At 45.8% G+C, this 20,000-nt stretch overlaps 1 protein-coding gene across 1 annotated transcript in view; it reads right to left on the bottom strand.

Annotated features, from left to right (window-relative positions):
• Positions 1-20,000, bottom strand: part of LOC129830508 (CUB and sushi domain-containing protein 2-like) — a gene marked incomplete at its 5' end in the record, with an annotated part of 366,155 nt that overhangs the window by 27,358 nt on the left and 318,797 nt on the right. Inside the window, one exon of the mRNA XM_055893082.1 lies at positions 2,487-2,689. Coding sequence (XP_055749057.1) covers positions 2,487-2,689 — 203 coding nt within the window. The remainder of the gene's footprint in view (positions 1-2,486; positions 2,690-20,000) is intronic.

Genomic DNA, 20,000 nt, shown 5'->3' with positions numbered 1-20,000 from the left:
GCTAACCATGTGTATGTGACCAATAACATCTGCTAGCCATGTGTATGGGAACAATAACATCTGCTAACCATGTGACCAATAACATCTGCTAACCATGTGTATGTGACCAATAACATCTGCTAACCATGTGACCAATAACATCTGCTAACCATGTGACCAATAACATCTGCTAACCATGTGACCAATAACATCTGCTAACCATGTGTCTGTGACCAATAACATCTGCTAACCATGTGACCAATAACATCTGCTAACCATGTGTATGTGACCAATAACATCTGCTAACCACGTGACCAGTAACATCTGCTAACCATGTGTATGTGACCAATAACATCTCCTAACCATGTGTATGTGACCAATAACATCTGCTAACCATGTGACCAATAACATCTGCTAACCATGTGTATGTGACCAATAACATCTGCTAACCATGTGTATGTGAACAATAACATCTGCTAACCATGTGACCAATAACATCTGCTAACCATGTGTATGTGACCAATAACATCTGCTAGCCATGTGACCAATAACATCTGCTAACCATGTGACCAATAACATCTGCTAACCACGTGTATGTGACCAATAACATCTGCTAACCATGTGACCAATAACATCTGCTAACCACGTGACCAATAACATCTGCTAACCACGTGACCAATAACATCTGCTAACCACGTGACCAATAACATCTGCTAACCACGTGACCAATAACATCTGCTAACCATGTGTATGTGACCAATAACATCTGCTAGCCATGTGACCAATAACATCTGCTAACCATGTGACCAATAACATCTGCTAACCACGTGTATGTGACCAATAACATCTGCTAACCATGTGACCAATAACATCTGCTAACCACGTGACCAATAACATCTGCTAACCACGTGACCAATAACATCTGCTAACCACGTGACCAATAACATCTGCTAACCACGTGACCAATAACATCTGCTAACCATGTGTATGTGACCAATAACATCTGCTAACCATGTGACCAATAACATCTGCTAACCATGTGTATGTGACCAATAACATCTGCTAACCATGTGTATGTGACCAATAACATCTGCTAACCATGTGACCAATAACATCTGCTAACCATGTGTATGTGACCAATAACATCTGCTAACCATGTATATGTGACCAATAACATCTGCTAACCATGTGACCAATAACATCTGCTAACCATGTGTATGTGACCAATAACATCTGCTAACCATGTGACCAATAACATCTGCTAACCATGTGACCAATAACATCTGCTAACCATGTGACCAATAACATCTGCTAACCATGTGACCAATAACATCTGTTAACCATGTGCATGTGACCAATAACACCTGTTAACCATGTGTATGTGACCAATAACATCTGTTAACCATGTGTATGTGACCAATAACATCTGCTAACCATGTGACCAATAACATCTGTTAACCATGTGTATGTGACCAATAACATCTGCTAACCATGTGACCAATAACATCTGCTAACCATGTGACCAATAACATCTGTTAACCATGTGCATGTGACCAATAACACCTGTTAACCATGTGTATGTGACCAATAACATCTGCTAACCATGTGTATGTGACCAATAACATCTGCTAACCATGTGACCAATAACATCTGCTAACCATGTGACCAATAACATCTGCTAACCATGTGTATGTGACCAATAACATCTGTTAACCATGTGTATGGACCAATAACATCTGCTAACCATGTGTATGTGACCAATAACATCTGCTAACCATGTGACCAATAACATCTGCTAACCATGTGACCAATAACATCTGCTAACCATGTGTATGTGACCAATAACATCTGTTAACCATGTGTATGTGACCAATAACATCTGCTAACCATGTGACCAATAACATATGTTAACCATGTGCATGTGACCAATAACATCTGTTAACCATGTGTATGTGACCAATAACATCTGCTAACCATGTGTATGTGACCAATAACATCTGCTAACCCTGTGTATGTGACCAATAACATCTGCTAACCCTGTGTATGTGACCAATAACATCTGCTAACCATGTGACCAATAACATCTGCTAACCATGTGTATGTGACCATTAACATCTGCTAACCATGTGTATGTGACCATTAACATCTGCTAACCATGTGACCATTAACATCTGCTAACCATGTGACCATTAACATCTGCTAACCATGTGTATGTGACCATTAACATCTGCTAACCATGTGACCATTAACATCTGCTAACCATGTGTATGTGACCAATAACATTTGCTTTGATTTGATCTGATTTAGACTGGCTACTTCAACATATATACCAATAAACAACACGCAGTACATTATCAACATGAAGAGTTAGAACGTAGCTTTACAATAAAGGTGCATAAGTACGTTTGTGATCCAGACCAATTCATTTTAAGGTTGGTTAACAATCATACATATCCCTCCCTTTTTTTCCCTCTCTCTTGCATACTATATAACAATCTACCACTTACCAGAGAACTGCAGAGCGAAGCCCTGTTTGGATGTGAAGAAGTCGGTGGTGAACTGGAGGCTGATGGCGTTGAAGGTGCTGTGGGCGTCAGGAGGAAGGGTCGAGCCGCTGAGCTCCCTCAGGAGGACCCCTCCGTCCTGGGGACCGTCCCAGATACGCAACGCATCGTGAACCTCCTCCGTATGGAATACCAGGAAGTGGAGACTATGGAGAGAGGAAGTGGAGGTAGTCATGGAGGCAAGGGGAGAGGAGAAGGGGAAGTATAGGAGGAAGAGGAGGTAGTCATGGAGGCAAAGGGGAGAGGAGAAGGGGAAGTATAGGAGGAAGAGGAGGTAGTCATGGAGGCAAGGGGAGAGGAGAAGGGGAAGTATAGGAGGAAGAGGAGGTAGTCATGGAGGCAAGGGGAGAGGAGAAGGGGAAGTATAGGAGGAAGAGGAGGTAGTCATGGAGGCAAGGGGAGAGGAGAAGGGGAAGTATAGGAGGAAGAGGAGGTAGTCATGGAGGCAAGGGGAGAGGAGAAGGGGAAGTATAGGAGGAAGAGGAGGTAGTCATGGAGGCAAGGGGAGAGGAGAAGGGGAAGTATAGGAGGAAGAGGAGGTAGTCATGGAGGCAAAGGGGAGAGGAGAAGGGGAAGTATAGGAGGAAGAGGAGGTAGTCATGGAGGCAAAGGGGAGAGGAGAAGGGGAAGTATAGGAGGAAGAGGAGGTAGTCATGGAGGCAAGGGGAGAGGAGAAGGGGAAGTATAGGAGGAAGAGGAGGTAGTCATGGAGGCAAAGGGGAGAGGAGAAGGGGAAGTATAGGAGGAAGAGGAGGTAGTCATGGAGGCAAGGGGAGAGGAGAAGGGGAAGTATAGGAGGAAGAGGAGGTAGTCATGGAGGCAAGGGGAGAGGAGAAGGGGAAGTATAGGAGGAAGAGGAGGTAGTCATGGAGGCAAGGGGAGAGGAGAAGGGGAAGTATAGGAGGAAGAGGAGGTAGTCATGGAGGCAAGGGGAGAGGAGAAGGGGAAGTATAGGAGGAAGAGGAGGTAGTCATGGAGGCAAAGGGGAGAGGAGAAGGGGAAGTATAGGAGGAAGAGGAGGTAGTCATGGAGGCAAAGGGGAGAGGAGAAGGGGAAGTATAGGAGGAAGAGGAGGTAGTCATGGAGGCAAAGGGGAGAGGAGAAGGGGAAGTATAGGAGGAAGAGGAGGTAGTCATGGAGGCAAGGGGAGAGGAGAAGGGGAAGTATAGGAGGAAGAGGAGGTAGTCATGGAGGCAAGGGGAGAGGAGAAGGGGAAGTATAGGAGGAAGAGGAGGTAGTCATGGAGGCAAGGGGAGAGGAGAAGGGGAAGTATAGGAGGAAGAGGAGGTAGTCATGGAGGCAAGGGGAGAGGAGAAGGGGAAGTATAGGAGGAAGAGGAGGTAGTCATGGAGGCAAGGGGAGAGGAGAAGGGGAAGTATAGGAGGAAGAGGAGGTAGTCATGGAGGCAAGGGGAGAGGAGAAGGGGAAGTATAGGAGGAAGAGGAGGTAGTCATGGAGGCAAGGGGAGAGGAGAAGGGGAAGTATAGGAGGAAGAGGAGGTAGTCATGGAGGCAAGGGGAGAGGAGAAGGGGAAGTATAGGAGGAAGAGGAGGTAGTCATGGAGGCAAGGGGAGAGGAGAAGGGGAAGTATAGGAGGAAGAGGAGGTAGTCATGGAGGCAAGGGGAGAGGAGAAGGGGAAGTATAGGAGGAAGAGGAGGTAGTCATGGAGGCAAAGGGGAGAGGAGAAGGGGAAGTATAGGAGGAAGAGGAGGTAGTCATGGAGGCAAGGGGAGAGGAGAAGGGGAAGTATAGGAGGAAGAGGAGGTAGTCATGGAGGCAAGGGGAGAGGAGAAGGGGAAGTATAGGAGGAAGAGGAGGTAGTCATGGAGGCAAGGGGAGAGGAGAAGGGGAAGTATAGGAGGAAGAGGAGGTAGTCATGGAGGCAAGGGGAGAGGAGAAGGGGAAGTATAGGAGGAAGAGGAGGTAGTCATGGAGGCAAAGGGGAGAGGAGAAGGGGAAGTATAGGAGGAAGAGGAGGTAGTCATGGAGGCAAGGGGAGAGGAGAAGGGGAAGTATAGGAGGAAGAGGAGGTAGTCATGGAGGCAAAGGGGGAGGAGAAGGGGAAGTATAGGAGGAAGAGGAGGTAGTCATGGAGGCAAGGGGAGAGGAGAAGGGGAAGTATAGGAGGAAGAGGAGGTAGTCATGGAGGCAAGGGGAGAGGAGAAGGGGAAGTATAGGAGGAAGAGGAGGTAGTCATGGAGGCAAGGGGAGAGGAGAAGGGGAAGTATAGGAGGAAGAGGAGGTAGTCATGGAGGCAAAGGGGAGAGGAGAAGGGGAAGTATAGGAGGAAGAGGAGGTAGTCATGGAGGCAAGGGGAGAGGAGAAGGGGAAGTATAGGAGGAAGAGGAGGTAGTCATGGAGGCAAGGGGAGAGGAGAAGGGGAAGTATAGGAGGAAGAGGAGGTAGTCATGGAGGCAAGGGGAGAGGAGAAGGGGAAGTATAGGAGGAAGAGGAGGTAGTCATGGAGGCAAAGGGGAGAGGAGAAGGGGAAGTATAGGAGGAAGAGGAGGTAGTCATGGAGGCAAGGGGAGAGGAGAAGGGGAAGTATAGGAGGAAGAGGAGGTAGTCATGGAGGCAAGGGGAGAGGAGAAGGGGAAGTATAGGAGGAAGAGGAGGTAGTCATGGAGGCAAGGGGAGAGGAGAAGGGGAAGTATAGGAGGAAGAGGAGGTAGTCATGGAGGCAAGGGGAGAGGAGAAGGGGAAGTATAGGAGGAAGAGGAGGTAGTCATGGAGGCAAAGGGGGAGGAGAGGAACAGAAAATATTAGATCAGAAAAAGAGGGGAAAATGCAGTGTCAAGGGAGGAAGGGGGGATGGAGGAGAGGTTGAAAAGAGGAGAACCTAACCATCCCCTGTTAGAGTCCCAGTCTAGACAACCTAACCATCCACTGTTAGAGTCCCAGTCTAGACAACCTAACCATCCCCTGTTAGAGTCCCAGTCTAGACAACCTAACCATCCACTGTTAGAGTCCCAGTCGAGAAACCTAACCATCCACTGTTAGAGTCCCAGTCTAGACAACCTAACCATCCACTGTTAGAGTCCCAGTCTAGGCAACCTAACCGTTCCCTGTTATAGTCCCAGTCTAGACAACCTAACCATCCACTTTTTTTAAATATATATACAGTATATATTTCCCCTTTATTTAACCAGGTAGGCCAGTTGAGAACAAGTTCTCATTTACAACTGCGACCTGGACAAGATAAAGCAAAGCAGTGAAACAGAAACAACACAAAGTTACACATGGGGTAAACACACGTACAGTCAATAACACAATAAAAAAATCTCTATACAGTGTGCGCAAATGTAGTAAGATTAGGGAGGTAAGGCAATAAACAGGCCATAGAGGCGAAAAAATTACAATTTAGCAATTTAACACTGGAGTGATAGATGTGCAGAAGATGAATGTGCAAGTAGAGATACTGGGGTGCAAAGGAGCAAAAAATAAATACAGTATGGGGATGAGGTAGTTGAATTGGCTATTTACAGATGGGCTATGTACAGGTGCAGTGATCTGTGAGCTGCTCTGACAGCTGGTGCTTAAAGCTAGTGAGGGAGATATAAGTCTCCAGCTTCAGTGATTTTTGCAATTCGTTCCAGTCATTGGCAGCAGAGAACTGGAAGGGAAGGTGGCCAAAGGATAAGTTGGCTTTGGGGGTGACCAGTGAGATATACCTGCTGGAGTGCGTGCTACGGGTGGGTGCTGCTATGGTGACCAGTGAGCTGAGATAAGGCAGAGCTTTACATAGCAGAGACTTATAGATGACCTGGAGACAGTGGGTTTGGCGACGAATATGAAGCGAGGGCCAGCCAACGAGAGCATACAGGTCGCAGTGGTGGGTAGTATATGAGGCTTTGGTGACAAAACGGATGGCACTGTGATAGACTGCATCCAATTTCCTGAGTAGTGTTGGAGGCTATTTTGTAAATGACATCGCCAAAGTCAAGGATCGTTAGGATAGTCAGTTTTACGAGGGAATGTTTGGCAGCATGAGTGAAGGATGCTTTGTTGCGAAATAGGAAGCCGATTCTAGATTTAACTTTGAATTGGAGATGTTTAATATGAGTCTGGAAGGAGAGTTTACAGTCTAACCAGACACCTAGGTATTTGTAGTTGTCCACATATTCTAAGTCAGAACCGTCCAGAGTAGCTAACTAAGGGATATATTGATGGCTGTGATATAAGATAGAAAGCTAACTAAGGGATTTATTGATGGCTGTGATATAAGATAGAAAGCTAACTAAGGGATTTATTGATGGCTGTGATATTAGATGGAAAGCTAACTAAGGGATTTATTGATGGCTGTGATATAAGATAGAAAGCTAACTAAGGGATTTATTGACGGCTGTGATATTAGATGGAAAGCTAACTAAGGGATTTATTGATGGCTGTGATATTAGATGGAAAGCTAACTAAGGGATTTATTGATGGCTGTGATATTAGATGGAAAGCTAACTAAGGGATTTATTGATGGCTGTGATATTAGATGGAAAGCTAACTAAGGGATTTATTGATGGCTGTGATATTAGATGGAAAGCTAACTAAGGGATTTACTGACGGCTGCCAGCAACAGATTGAAGGTATGGAGTTTAGAAGGAAACGAGAGACGCTACTCTCAGCATGCTTCAGTAGCAGACCGGTTTTGGGTGGAAGATAAATGAAACATACCAAGCATTTGCAACATATCAAGGAGGTGAAACAGGTCATATCAAGGAGATGAAACAGGTCATATCAAGGAGATGGACCAGGTCATATCAAGGAGATGAAACAGGTCATATCAAGGAGATGGACCAGGTCATATCAAGGAGATGAAACAGGTAATATCAAGGAGATGAAACAGGTCATATCAAGGAGATGAAACAGTTCATATCAAGGAGATGAAACAGGTCATATCAAGGAGATGAAACAGGTCATATCAAGGAGATGAAACAGGTCATATCAAGGAGATGGACCAGGTCATATCAAGGAGATGGACCAGGTCATATCAAGGAGATGGAAAAGGTCATATCAAGGAGATGAAACAGGTCATATCAAGGAGTTGGAAAGCCATCCATGTTATGAACACCACTGTGTATAGAACAGCGGCATCTAATTGCTAACACACACGGTATAGAAATTGATGCGTAGAATTTCACAGTTCAGTTTTTAAAACTTCAAAGTTAACAGTCATACAAGGCACAGTGTTTAACTTCACTAGGGTAGGGGGCAGCATTCGTAAGTTTGGATGAAAAGCGTGCCCAAATTAAACTGCCTGCTACTCAGGCCCAGAAGATAGGATATGCATATTATTAGTATATTTGGATAGAAAACACTCTAAAGTTTCCAAAACTGTTAAAATAATGTCTATAAGAGAACTGAAATGGCATGGGAAAAACCCGAGGAAAATCCAACCAGGAAGTACAATTATTTTGAAAGGCTGTTTTTCCATTGAAAGCCTCTCCACCATACAAAGACTTAGGACCCAGTTCACGATCTCTATGGCTTCCTCTACATGTGAGCAGTCTTTATGCATTGTTTCAGGCTTTTACTCTGAAAAATGAGGGAGATACAGCACTTTCAATCAGTGGAAATGTCCATTCATCAGCCATACGCCTGATCGGGAACGCACCTTTCTTGTTTCTCTTTTCCTACTGAAGAAGCTTTTGTTCGGTTGAAATATTATTGATTATTTATGACAAACACAACCTGAAGATTGATATATATATATATATATATATTTTTTTTTTTACCCCCTTTTCTCCCCAATTTTCAGTGGTATCCAAGTAATTACTATCTTGTCTCATCGCTACAACTCCCGTATGGGCTCGGGAGAGACGAAGGTCGAAAGCCATGCGTCCTCCGAAGCACAACCCAACCAAGCCGAACTGCTTCTTAACACAGCGCGCCTCCAACCCGGAAGCCAGCCGCACCAATGTGTCGGAGGAAACACCGTGTACCTGGCCCCCTTGGTTAGCGCGCACTGCGCCCGGCCCGCCACAGGAGTCGCTGGAGCGCGATGAGACAATAACCCTACCGGTCAAACCCTCCCTAACCCGGACGACGCTATGCCAATTGTGCGTCGCCCCACGGACCTCCCAGTCGCGGCCGGCTGCGACAGAGCCTGGGCACGAACCCAGAGACTCTGGTGGCGCAGCTAGCACTGCGAAGCAGTGCCCTAGACCACTGCGCCACCCGGGAGGCCCCGAAGATTGATTTTAAACATTGTTTGGCATGTTTCTACTAACTTTTCTTGTATTTAAAAAAAATAATTGTCTGGAATTAGTGCACTTCTGCATTCGGATTACTGGACAAAACGCGCAAAAAAATGAGGTTTTTGGTCATAAAGAGGGACATTATCGAACAAAACAAACATTTATTGTTTAACCTGTTGAGGATGGGGGCGCTGTTGAGACTATTTATGCTAATTGGGTAATTTTTGAAACGGCTTCCCACAAAATCCTTGATCGTACAATATGCATATTATTATTATTATTGGATAGAAAACAGTCTATAGTTTCTATAGGAGTTGAAATTTTGTCTCTAAGTGGAACAGAGCCCATTCTACAGCAATTTCCCTGACATGGAGTCAGATTTCAGAAATGTTGGCCACTGTTCTGAAGTCAGTTAAAAGGGCACTGTTATTGCTATGACTATACAGACACTGCTTACGTCTTCCCCTGGATGCCTTTACGTGATGACGATTCCAATGGGGTCGATTGCGCGTTCACAGGCACTACAAATGAAAAAACCCTGTAGCTAGCAAGTCTTTTCTTGGTGCGTAACGCGCGTGGAAGACACCGACCCGCTCCTGTTCCAAGCGTTAGTTTAGCCTGTTATATTTCTCCGGTCATCTTTTCACTCGTTATAGGAGTTAAAAACATCATAAGGTAGTTAATTTAAAGCGTTTTATAGCAATTTATATCCGTTTAGTGCGATTTTGGGACATTTATTTTTGAAACGATGTGAATAGCCGGGCACGCTTTTCAGTTCATCCCGAACGCAGTTGGCATTTCCACATGGCAAGAGGACAGCTTTCCACCAAAAGACGATTACTCCCAAGAAAGGATCCTTTGCCCAAGATACTGATGGAAGAACAGCTCATAGTAGGACATTTTTATTATGATAAATCGTGTTTCTGTCGAAACATTTTAGTGGCTTAGGACGCCATGTTTTTTGACGTAGCTTCGCTTGGCGCAAACTGTATTGAAAAGTAAGGATAAATTAAAAAATGTAATTCCGCAATTGTATTAAGAATTAAATTGTCTATCAATCCCTGTCCACCCTATATTTTTTAGTCACGTTTATGAGTATTTATGTATAAGAGTAGATCACTGTCTAAGTGGCGCAAGAACATTTTCTGACCAGCTGAGCTACATTTCACATTGTCTAACCATGATTTTGGTGGCTAAATATAAACGTTTTCGATCAAACTCTATATGGATTGTGTAATATGATGTTACAGGAGTGTCATCTGAAGAATTCTGAGAAGGTTAGTGAAAAAATTAATATATTTTTGGCGATGTTGACGTTATCGCCCACTTTGGCTAGAATCAATGCTGGGCTGCTATGTGCTATGTGCTATGCTAATATAACGATTTATTGTGTTTTCGCTGTAAGACACTTAGAAAATCTGAAATATTGTCTGTATTCACAGGATCTGTGTCTTTCGATTCGTGTATGCTGTGTATTTTTACGAAATGTTTGATGATTAGTAAGTAGGTAAACACGTTGCTCAATGTAGTTTTTCTATTCCATTTGTGACGGTGGGTGCAATTGTAACCTATGCCATCTACCTGAAATATGCACTTTTTTCTAACAAAACCTATCCCATACCATAAATATGTTATCAGACTGTCATCTGAGGAGGTTTTTTCTTGGTTAGGGGCTATAAATATCTTAGTTTAGCCGAATTGGTGATGGCTACTGGTGTTGGTGGACAAATAAAAGATGGTGGATTATGCTAATGTGTTTTTAGGTAATAGATGTACATCTTTACATATTGTGTCTTCCCTGTAAAACATTTTAAAAATCGGACATGTTGACTGGATTCACAAGATCTGTGTCTTTCATTAGCTGTATTGGACTTTAATGTGTGAAAGTTAAATATTTTAAAAAAAGTTTTTTTTTGAATTTCGCGGCACTGTTTTTTTCAGTGGGGGGGGGGGGGGGGGGGGGGTGCCGCTAGCGGCACGCTGATCCTAGACAGGCTAACATGGAGACCTGGGAGTGCCACCAGATGAAGATCATCAAAGGTAAGTGATTCGTTTTAATACTATATCTGACTTTTGTGACACTCTCATTGGCTGGAAAATGGCTGTATGGGTTTCTGTGGCTAGGTGCTGACCTAACATAATCGCAAAGTGTGCTTTCTCCGTAAAACCTTTCTGAAATCTGACACAGCGGTTGCATTAACGAGAAGTTTATCTTTATTCATATGTTTAACACTTGTATCTTTTATCAATGTTTATGAGTATTTCTGTAATTTGATGTGGCTCTCTGCACTTTCACCGGATGTTTGTTTGAGACAATGCATTACTGACCATAATGCTCCAATGTAAACTGAGATTTCTGGATATAAATATGAACTTTACCGAACAAAACATACATGTATTGTGTAACATGAAGTCCTATAAGTGACATGGAGTCCTGGGAGTGCCATCTGATGAAGATCGTCAAAGGTTAGTGATTCATTTTATCTCTATTTCTGCTTTTTTGTGACTCCTCTATTTGGCTGGAAAAATGGCTGTATGGTTTTCTGTGACTAGGCGCTGACCTAATATAATCGCATGGTGTGCTTTCTCAGTAAAGCCTTTTTGAAATTGGACACTGTGATTGGAATTTACAAGAAGTTCATCTTTAAAGACCCCATCATAGTACTAAGACCACACTCAAGAAGGTGGTAAATGTCATTTTAATGGTGTCAGACTGTCTGTCCTCGTGCTCCTAGACCTTTATTTGACACCATCAATCACTACATTACCCTAATTGGTCTACATCGATAAGTTGTGGCCTGGTTTAGATCTTATCTTTTGGAAATATATCAGTTTTTCTCTGTGGACGGTTTGTCCTCTGACAAATCAATGGTAAGTTTCGGTGTTCCTCAAGGTTCCGTTTTAGGACCACTATTGTTTTCACTATATATTCTACCTCTTGGTGATGTCACTTGGCAACACAATGTCACCTTTCACTGCTATGCAGACGATACTCTGGAAGCCTGTGTTTCGGACACAAGGAAATTGTAGCAATCTTTTTTTTTTTTTTTACTTTTAAACTCAGACAAAACAGAGATGATAGTTCTACGTCGCAAAAAAGCAAAGATATCTGCTGTTTGATCTGACAATGAATCTTGATGGTTGTACAGTCATCTCAAATAAAACTGTGAAGGACCTCGGAGTTACTCTGGACCCTGATCTCTCTTCTGATGAACATATCAAGAATAGTTCAAGGCCAGCTTTTTCCGATCTTAGTAACATTGCAGAAATCAGAAACTTTTTGTCCAGAATCTAGAACCCAAGAATGTGATCATATTTCTCCAATGCTAGCCTCTCTAAACTGGCTTCCTGTTAAGGCTAGGTTTTACTGCTAACCCTCAAAGTATTACGCATCTCTCCGATTTGGTCCTGCCGTACATACCTACATGTACGCTACGGTTTAAGACGCAGGCCTCCTTAGTGTCCCTAGAATGTCTAAGCAAACAGCTGGAGGCAGGGCTTTCTCCTATAAACCACAATTTTTTAATTAAATTATCTGCCTATCCATGTGAGAGACGCAGACTCCGTCTCAAACCTTTTAAGTCTTTACTGAAGACTCATCTCTTCAGTAGGTCCTATGATTGAGTGTAGTCTGGCCCAGGGGTGCGTAGTTGAACGTAAAGGCACCGGAGTGACGAACCGCCCTTGTTGTCTCTGCCTGGCCGGCTCCCCTCTCTCCACTGGGATTCTCTGCCTCTGACCCTATTACGAGGGCTGAGTCACCGGCTTACTAACGCTCTCCCATGTGTCATGTCGTGCCCGACCCCCCGTCTCAGTCTACAGTATCTATGATGCAACCGTCTATGTCCCGAGGGGCTAGGCTCAATCTCTCGTATCTGGTCTAATTCTCCTTTCTTATCTGGTGTGATCTTATATTATACTCCCTCTAATTCTCTCGTCTCTCTCTCCCCGCGGAGAGCCCTAGGACCGTACCTCGGGACTACCTGGCCTGATGACTCCCTGGCTGTCCCCCGTCCACCTGGTCGTGCTGCTGCTCCAGTTTCAACTGTTCTGCCTGCAGCTATGGAACCCTGACCTGCTCACCGGACGTGCTACCTTGTCCAGGCCATGCTGTTTCGACCTTCTCTCTCTCCCTCTCCATCACTATCTCTCTCGCTGTTGCACCTTCTTCAAAATACTGTCTGTGTGAAGGGACCATTCCTGGTTGTCAGTGATGTGCACGTCGAGGAACATGAAACTTAGCTGGTCTAAGGATGTGATGAAATGGCACCCTATTCAATACAGGACCCTGGTCAAATGTAGTGCACTATATAGGGAATAGGGCTCTGGTTTACAGTAGTGCACTATATAGGGAATAGGGATCTGGTTTACAGTAGTGCACTATATAGGGAATAGGGCTCTGGTTTACAGTAGTGCACTAAATAGGGAACAGGGCTCTGGTTTACAGTAGTGCACTAAATAGGGAACAGGGCTCTGGTTTACAGTAGTGCACTAAATAGGGAACAGGGCTCTGGATTACAGTAGTTCACTATGTAGGGAATAGGGCTCTGGTTTACAGTAGTGCACTAAATAGGGAACAGGGCTCTGGTTTACAGTAGTGCACTAAATAGGGAACAGGGCTCTGGTTTACAGTAGTGCACTAAATAGGGAACAGGGCTCTGGTTTACAGTAGTTCACTATGTAGGGAATAGGGCTCTGGTTTACAGTAGTGCACTAAATAGGGAACAGGGCTCTGGTTTACAGTAGTGCACTAAATAGGGAACAGGGCTCTGGTTTACAGTAGTTCACTATGTAGGGAATAGGGCTCTGGTTTACAGTAGTCCACTAAATAGGGAACAGGGCTCTGGTTTACAGTAGTGCACTAAATAGGGAACAGGGCTCTGGTTTACAGTAGTTCACTATGTAGGGAATAGGGCTCTGGTTTACAGTAGTGCACTAAATAGGGAACAGGGCTCTGGTTTACAGTAGTGCACTAAATAGGGAACAGGGCTCTGGTTTACAGTAGTGCACTAAATAGGGAACAGGGCTCTGGTTTACAGTAGTGCACTAAATAGGGAACAGGGCTCTGGTTTACAGTAGTGCACTAAATAGGGAACAGGGCTCTGTTTTACAGTAGTGCACTAAATAGGGAACAGGGCTCTGGTTTACAGTAGTGCACTAAATAGGGAACAGGGCTCTGGTTTACAGTAGTGCACTATATAGGGAATAGGACTCTGGTTTACAGTAGTGCACTAAATAGGGAATAGGACTCTGGTTTACAGTAGTGCACTAAATAGGGAACAGGGCTCTGGTTTACAGTAGTGCACTAAATAGGGAATAGGGCTCTGGTTTACAGTAGTGCACTAAATAGGGAATAGGGCTCTGGTTTACAGTAGTGCACTAAATAGGGAACAGGGCTCTGGTTTACAGTAGTGCACTAAATAGGGAATAGGGCTCTGGTTTACAGTAGTGCACTAAATAGGGAATAGGGCTCTGGTTTACAGTAGTGCACTAAATAGGGAATAGGGCTCTGGTTTACAGTAGTGCACTAAATAGGGAACAGGGCTCTGGTTTACAGTAGTGCACTAAATAGGGAACAGGGCTCTGGTTTACAGTAGTGCACTAAATAGGGAACAGGGCTCTGTTTTACAGTAGTGCACTAAATAGGGAACAGGGCTCTGGTTTACAGTAGTGCACTAAATAGGGAACAGGGCTCTGGTTTACAGTAGTGCACTATATAGGGAATAGGACTCTGGTTTACAGTAGTGCACTAAATAGGGAATAGGACTCTGGTTTACAGTAGTGCACTAAATAGGGAACAGGGCTCTGGTTTACAGTAGTGCACTAAATAGGGAATAGGGCTCTGGTTTACAGTAGTGCACTAAATAGGGAATAGGGCTCTGGTTTACAGTAGTGCACTAAATAGGGAACAGGGTTCTGGTTTACAGTAGTGCACTAAATAGGGAATAGGGCTCTGGTTTACAGTAGTGCACTAAATAGGGAATAGGGCTCTGGTTTACAGTAGTGCACTAAATAGGGAACAGGGCTCTGGTTTACAGTAGTGCACTAAATAGGGAACAGGGCTCTGGTTTACAGTAGTGCACTAAATAGGGAACAGGGCTCTGGTTTACAGTAGTTCACTATATAGGGAACAGGGCTCTGGTTTACAGTAGTTCACTATATAGGGAACAGGGCTCTGGTTTACAGTAGTTCACTATATAGGGAATAGGGCTCTGGTTTACAGTAGTTCACTATGTAGGGAATAGGGCTCTGGTTTACAGTAGTGCACTATATAGGGAACAGGGCTCTGGTTTACAGTAGTTCACTATATAGGGAATAGGGCTCTGGTTTACAGTAGTGCACTAAATAGGGAACAGGGCTCTGGTTTACAGTAGTTCACTAAATAGGGAACAGGGCTCTGGTTTACAGTAGTTCACTAAATAGGGAACAGGGCTCTGGTTTACAGTAGAGCACTAAATAGGGAACAGGGCTCTGGTTTACAGTAGTTCACTATATAGGGAATAGGGCTCTGGTTTACAGTAGTTCACTATGTAGGGAACAGGGCTCTGGTTTACAGTAGTTCACTATGTAGGGAACAGGGCTCTGGTTTACAGTAGTTCACTATGTAGGGAACAGGGCTCTGGTTTACAGTAGTGCACTATATAGGGAATAGGGCTCTGGTTTACAGTAGTGCACTAAATAGGGAATAGGGCTCTGGTTTACAGTAGTGCACTATATAGGGAATAGGGCTCTGGTTTACAGTAGTGCACTATGTAGGGAATAGGGCTCTGGTTTACAGTAGTTCACTATATAGGGAATAGGACTCTGGTTTACAGTAGTGCACTATATAGGGAATAGGGCTCTGGTTTACAGTAGTTCACTATATAGGGAATAGGACTCTGGTTTACAGTAGTGCACTATATAGGGAATAGGGCTCTGGTTTACAGTAGTGCACTATATAGGGAATAGGACTCTGGTTTACAGTAGTGCACTATATAGGGAATAGGACTCTGGTTTACAGTAGTTCACTATGTAGGGAATAGGACTCTGGTTTACAGTAGTGCACTATGTAGGGAATAGGACTCTGGTTTACAGTAGTGCACTAAATAGGGAACAGGGCTCTGGTTTACAGTAGTTCACTAAATAGGGAACAGGGCTCTGGTTTACAGTAGTGCACTAAATAGGGAACAGGGCTCTGGTTTACAGTAGTTCACTAAATAGGGAACAGGGCTCTGGTTTACAGTAGTTCACTAAATAGGGAACAGGGCTCTGGTTTACAGTAGTGCACTAAATAGGGAACAGGGCTCTGGTTTACAGTAGTTCACTATATAGGGAATAGGGCTCTGGTTTACAGTAGTTCACTATGTAGGGAACAGGGCTCTGGTTTACAGTAGTTCACTATGTAGGGAACAGGACTCTGGTTTACAGTAGTTCACTATGTAGGGAACAGGGCTCTGGTTTACAGTAGTGAACTATATAGGGAATAGGGCTCTGGTTTACAGTAGTGCACTAAATAGGGAATAGGGCTCTGGTTTACAGTAGTGCACTATATAGGGAATAGGGCTCTGGTTTACAGTAGTGCACTATGTAGGGAATAGGGCTCTGGTTTACAGTAGTTCACTATATAGGGAATAGGACTCTGGTTTACAGTAGTGCACTATATAGGGAATAGGGCTCTGGTTTACAGTAGTTCACTATATAGGGAATAGGACTCTGGTTTACAGTAGTGCACTATATAGGGAATAGGGCTCTGGTTTACAGTAGTGCACTATATAGGGAATAGGACTCTGGTTTACAGTAGTGCACTATATAGGGAATAGGACTCTGGTTTACAGTAGTTCACTATGTAGGGAATAGGACTCTGGTTTACAGTAGTGCACTATGTAGGGAATAGGACTCTGGTTTACAGTAGTGCACTAAATAGGGAACAGGGCTCTGGTTTACAGTAGTTCACTAAATAGGGAACAGGGCTCTGGTTTACAGTAGTGCACTAAATAGGGAACAGGGCTCTGGTTTACAGTAGTGCACTAAATAGGGAACAGGGCTCTGGTTTACAGTAGTGCACTAAATAGGGAACAGGGCTCTGGTTTACAGTAGTGCACTAAATAGGGAACAGGGCTCTGGTTTACAGTAGTGCACTAAATAGGGAACAGGGCTCTGGTTTACAGTAGTGCACTAAATAGGGAACAGGGCTCTGGTTTACAGTAGTGCACTATATAGGGAACAGGGCTCTGGTTTACAGTAGTTCACTATATAGGGAACAGGGCTCTGGTTTACAGTAGTTCACTATATAGGGAACAGGACTCTGGTTTACAGTAGTTCACTATGTAGGGAACAGGACTCTGGTTTACAGTAGTTCACTATGTAGGGAACAGGACTCTGGTTTACAGTAGTTCACTATGTAGGGAACAGGACTCTGGTTTACAGTAGTTCACTATGTAGGGAACAGGACTCTGGTTTACAGTAGTGCACTATATAGGGAATAGGGCTCTGGTTAACAGTAGTGCACTAAATAGGGAACAGGGCTCTGGTTTACAGTAGTTCACTATATAGGGAATAGGGCTCTGGTTTACAGTAGTGCACTATATAGGGAATAGGGCTCTGGTTTACAGTAGTGCACTAAATAGGGAACAGGGCTCTGGTTTACAGTAGTGCACTAAATAGGGAACAGGGCTCTGGTTTACAGTAGTTCACTATGTAGGGAATAGGGCTCTGGTTTACAGTAGTGCACTAAATAGGGAATAGGACTCTGGTTTACAGTAGTGCACTATATAGGGAATAGGGCTCTGGTTTACAGTAGTGCACTATATAGGGAATAGGGCTCTGGTTTACAGTAGTGCACTATATAGGGAATAGGGCTCTGGTTTACAGTAGTGCACTATATAGGGAATAGGGCTCTGGTTTACAGTAGTGCACTATATAGGGAATAGGGCTCTGGTTTACAGTAGTGCACTATGTAGGGAACAGGGTGATGTTTTGGGATGCATCCCTAGAAACCGACAACCACCAGGCAACCACCAGACAACCACCAGGCAACCACCAGACAACCACCAGACAACCACCAGACAACCACCAGGCAACCACCAGACAACCACCAGACAACCACCAGACAACCACCAGACAACCACCAGACAACCACCAGACAACCACCAGACAACCACCAGGCAACCACCAGACAACCACCAGGCAACCACCAGGCAACCACCAGGCAACCACCAGACAACCACCAGGCAACCACCAGACAACCACCAGACAACCACCAGACAACCACCAGACAACCACCAGACAACCACCAGACAACCACTACATAACCACTACATAACCACCAGACAACCACCAGACAACCACCAGACAACCACCAGACAACCACCAGACAACCACCAGACAACCACCAGACAACCACCAGACAACCACTACATAACCACTACATAACCACCAGACAACCACCAGACAACCACCAGACAACCACCAGACAACCACCAGACAACCACCAGACAACCACCAGACAACCACCAGGCAACTACCAGGCAACCACTCCATAACTACCAGGCAACCACCAGGCAACCACTCCATAACCACCAGGCAACCACTCCATAACCACCAGGCAACCACTCCATAACCACCAGGCAACCACTCCATAACCACCAGGCAACCACTCCATAACCACCAGGCAACCACTCCATAACCACCAGACAACAACCAGACAACCATCAGACAACCACCAGGCAACCACTACTACCTACACCACTCCCCCTCCCCTAACTCTGACCCCTCCTCCCTGCTACACCACTCCCCCTCCCCTAACTCTGACCCCTCCTCCCTGCTACACCACTCCCCCTCCCCTAACTCTGACCCCTCCTCCCTGCTACACCACTCCCCCTCCCCTAACTCTGACCCCTCCTCCCTGCTACACCACTCCCCCTCCCCTAACTCTGACCCCTCCTCCCTGCTACACCACTCCCCCTCCCCTAACTCTGACCCCTCCTCCCTGCTACACCACTCCCTCTCCCCTAACTCTGACCCCTCCTCCCTGCTACACCACTCCCTCTCCCCTAACTCTGACCCCTCCTCCCTGCTACACCACTCCCCCTCCCCTAACTCTGACCCCTCCTCCCTGCTACACCAATCCCCCTCCCCTAACTCTAAACCCTCCTCCCTGCTACACCACTCCCCCTCCCCTAACTCTGACCCCTCCTCCCTGCTACACCACTCCCCCTCCCCTAACTCTGACCCCTCCTCCCTGCTACACCACTCCCCCTCCCCTAACTCTGACCCCTCCTCCCTGCTACACCACTCCCCCTCCCCTAACTCTGACCCCTCCTCCCTGCTACACCACTCCCCCTCCCCTAACTCTGACCCCTCCTCCCTGCTACACCACTCCCCCTCCCCTAACTCTGACCACTCCTCCCTGCTACACCACTCCCTCTCCCCTAACTCTGACCCCTCCTCCCTGCTACACCACTCCCTCTCCCCTAACTCTGACCCCTCCTCCCTGCTACACCACTCCCCCTCCCCTAACTCTGACCCCTCCTCCCTGCTACACCACTCCCCCTCCCCTAACTCTGACCCCTCCTCCCTGCTACACCACTCCCCCTCCCCTAACTCTGACCCCTCCTCCCTGCTACACCACTCCCCCTCCCCTAACTCTGACCCCTCCTCCCTGCTACACCACTCTCCCTCCCCTAACTCTGACCCCTCCTCCCTGCTACACCACTCCCCCTCCCCTAACTCTGACCCCTCCTCCCTGCTACACCACTCCCCCTCCCCTAACTCTGACCCCTCCTCCCTCAAACACCACTCCCCCTCCCCTAACTCTGACCCCTCCTCCCTCCTACACCAAAACCCCTCCACCAAATTCTAAACCCTCCTCCCTGCTACACCACTCCCCCTCCCCTAACTCTGACCCCTCCTCCCTGCTACACCACTCCCCCTCCCCTAACTCTGACCCCTCCTCCCTCAAACACCACTCCCCCTCCCCTAACTCTGACCCCTCCTCCATCCTACACCAATCCCCCTCCCCTAACTCTGACCCCTCCTCCCTGCTACACCACTCCTCCTTCCCTAACTCTGACCCCTCCTCCCTGCTACACCACTCCTCCTTCCCTAACTCTTACCCCTCCTCCCTGCTACACCACTCCTCCTTCCCTAACTCTAACTCAGAGGGAGTGAAGGAGAACGCTGGTTTGTGCTTGAGCTCTACATGTTAAGGTAACTGGCTCTACATGTCAGGGTAACTGGTTCTACATGTCAAGGTAACTGGCTCTACATGTCAAGGTAACTGGCTCTACA

This window comes from Salvelinus fontinalis, chromosome 32 (assembly GCF_029448725.1).
Source record: "Salvelinus fontinalis isolate EN_2023a chromosome 32, ASM2944872v1, whole genome shotgun sequence".
Lineage (NCBI taxonomy): Eukaryota > Metazoa > Chordata > Actinopteri > Salmoniformes > Salmonidae > Salvelinus > Salvelinus fontinalis.
The sequence above is the reverse complement of the archived record's forward strand: the minus strand, read 5'-3'. Positions and strand labels throughout refer to the sequence as shown.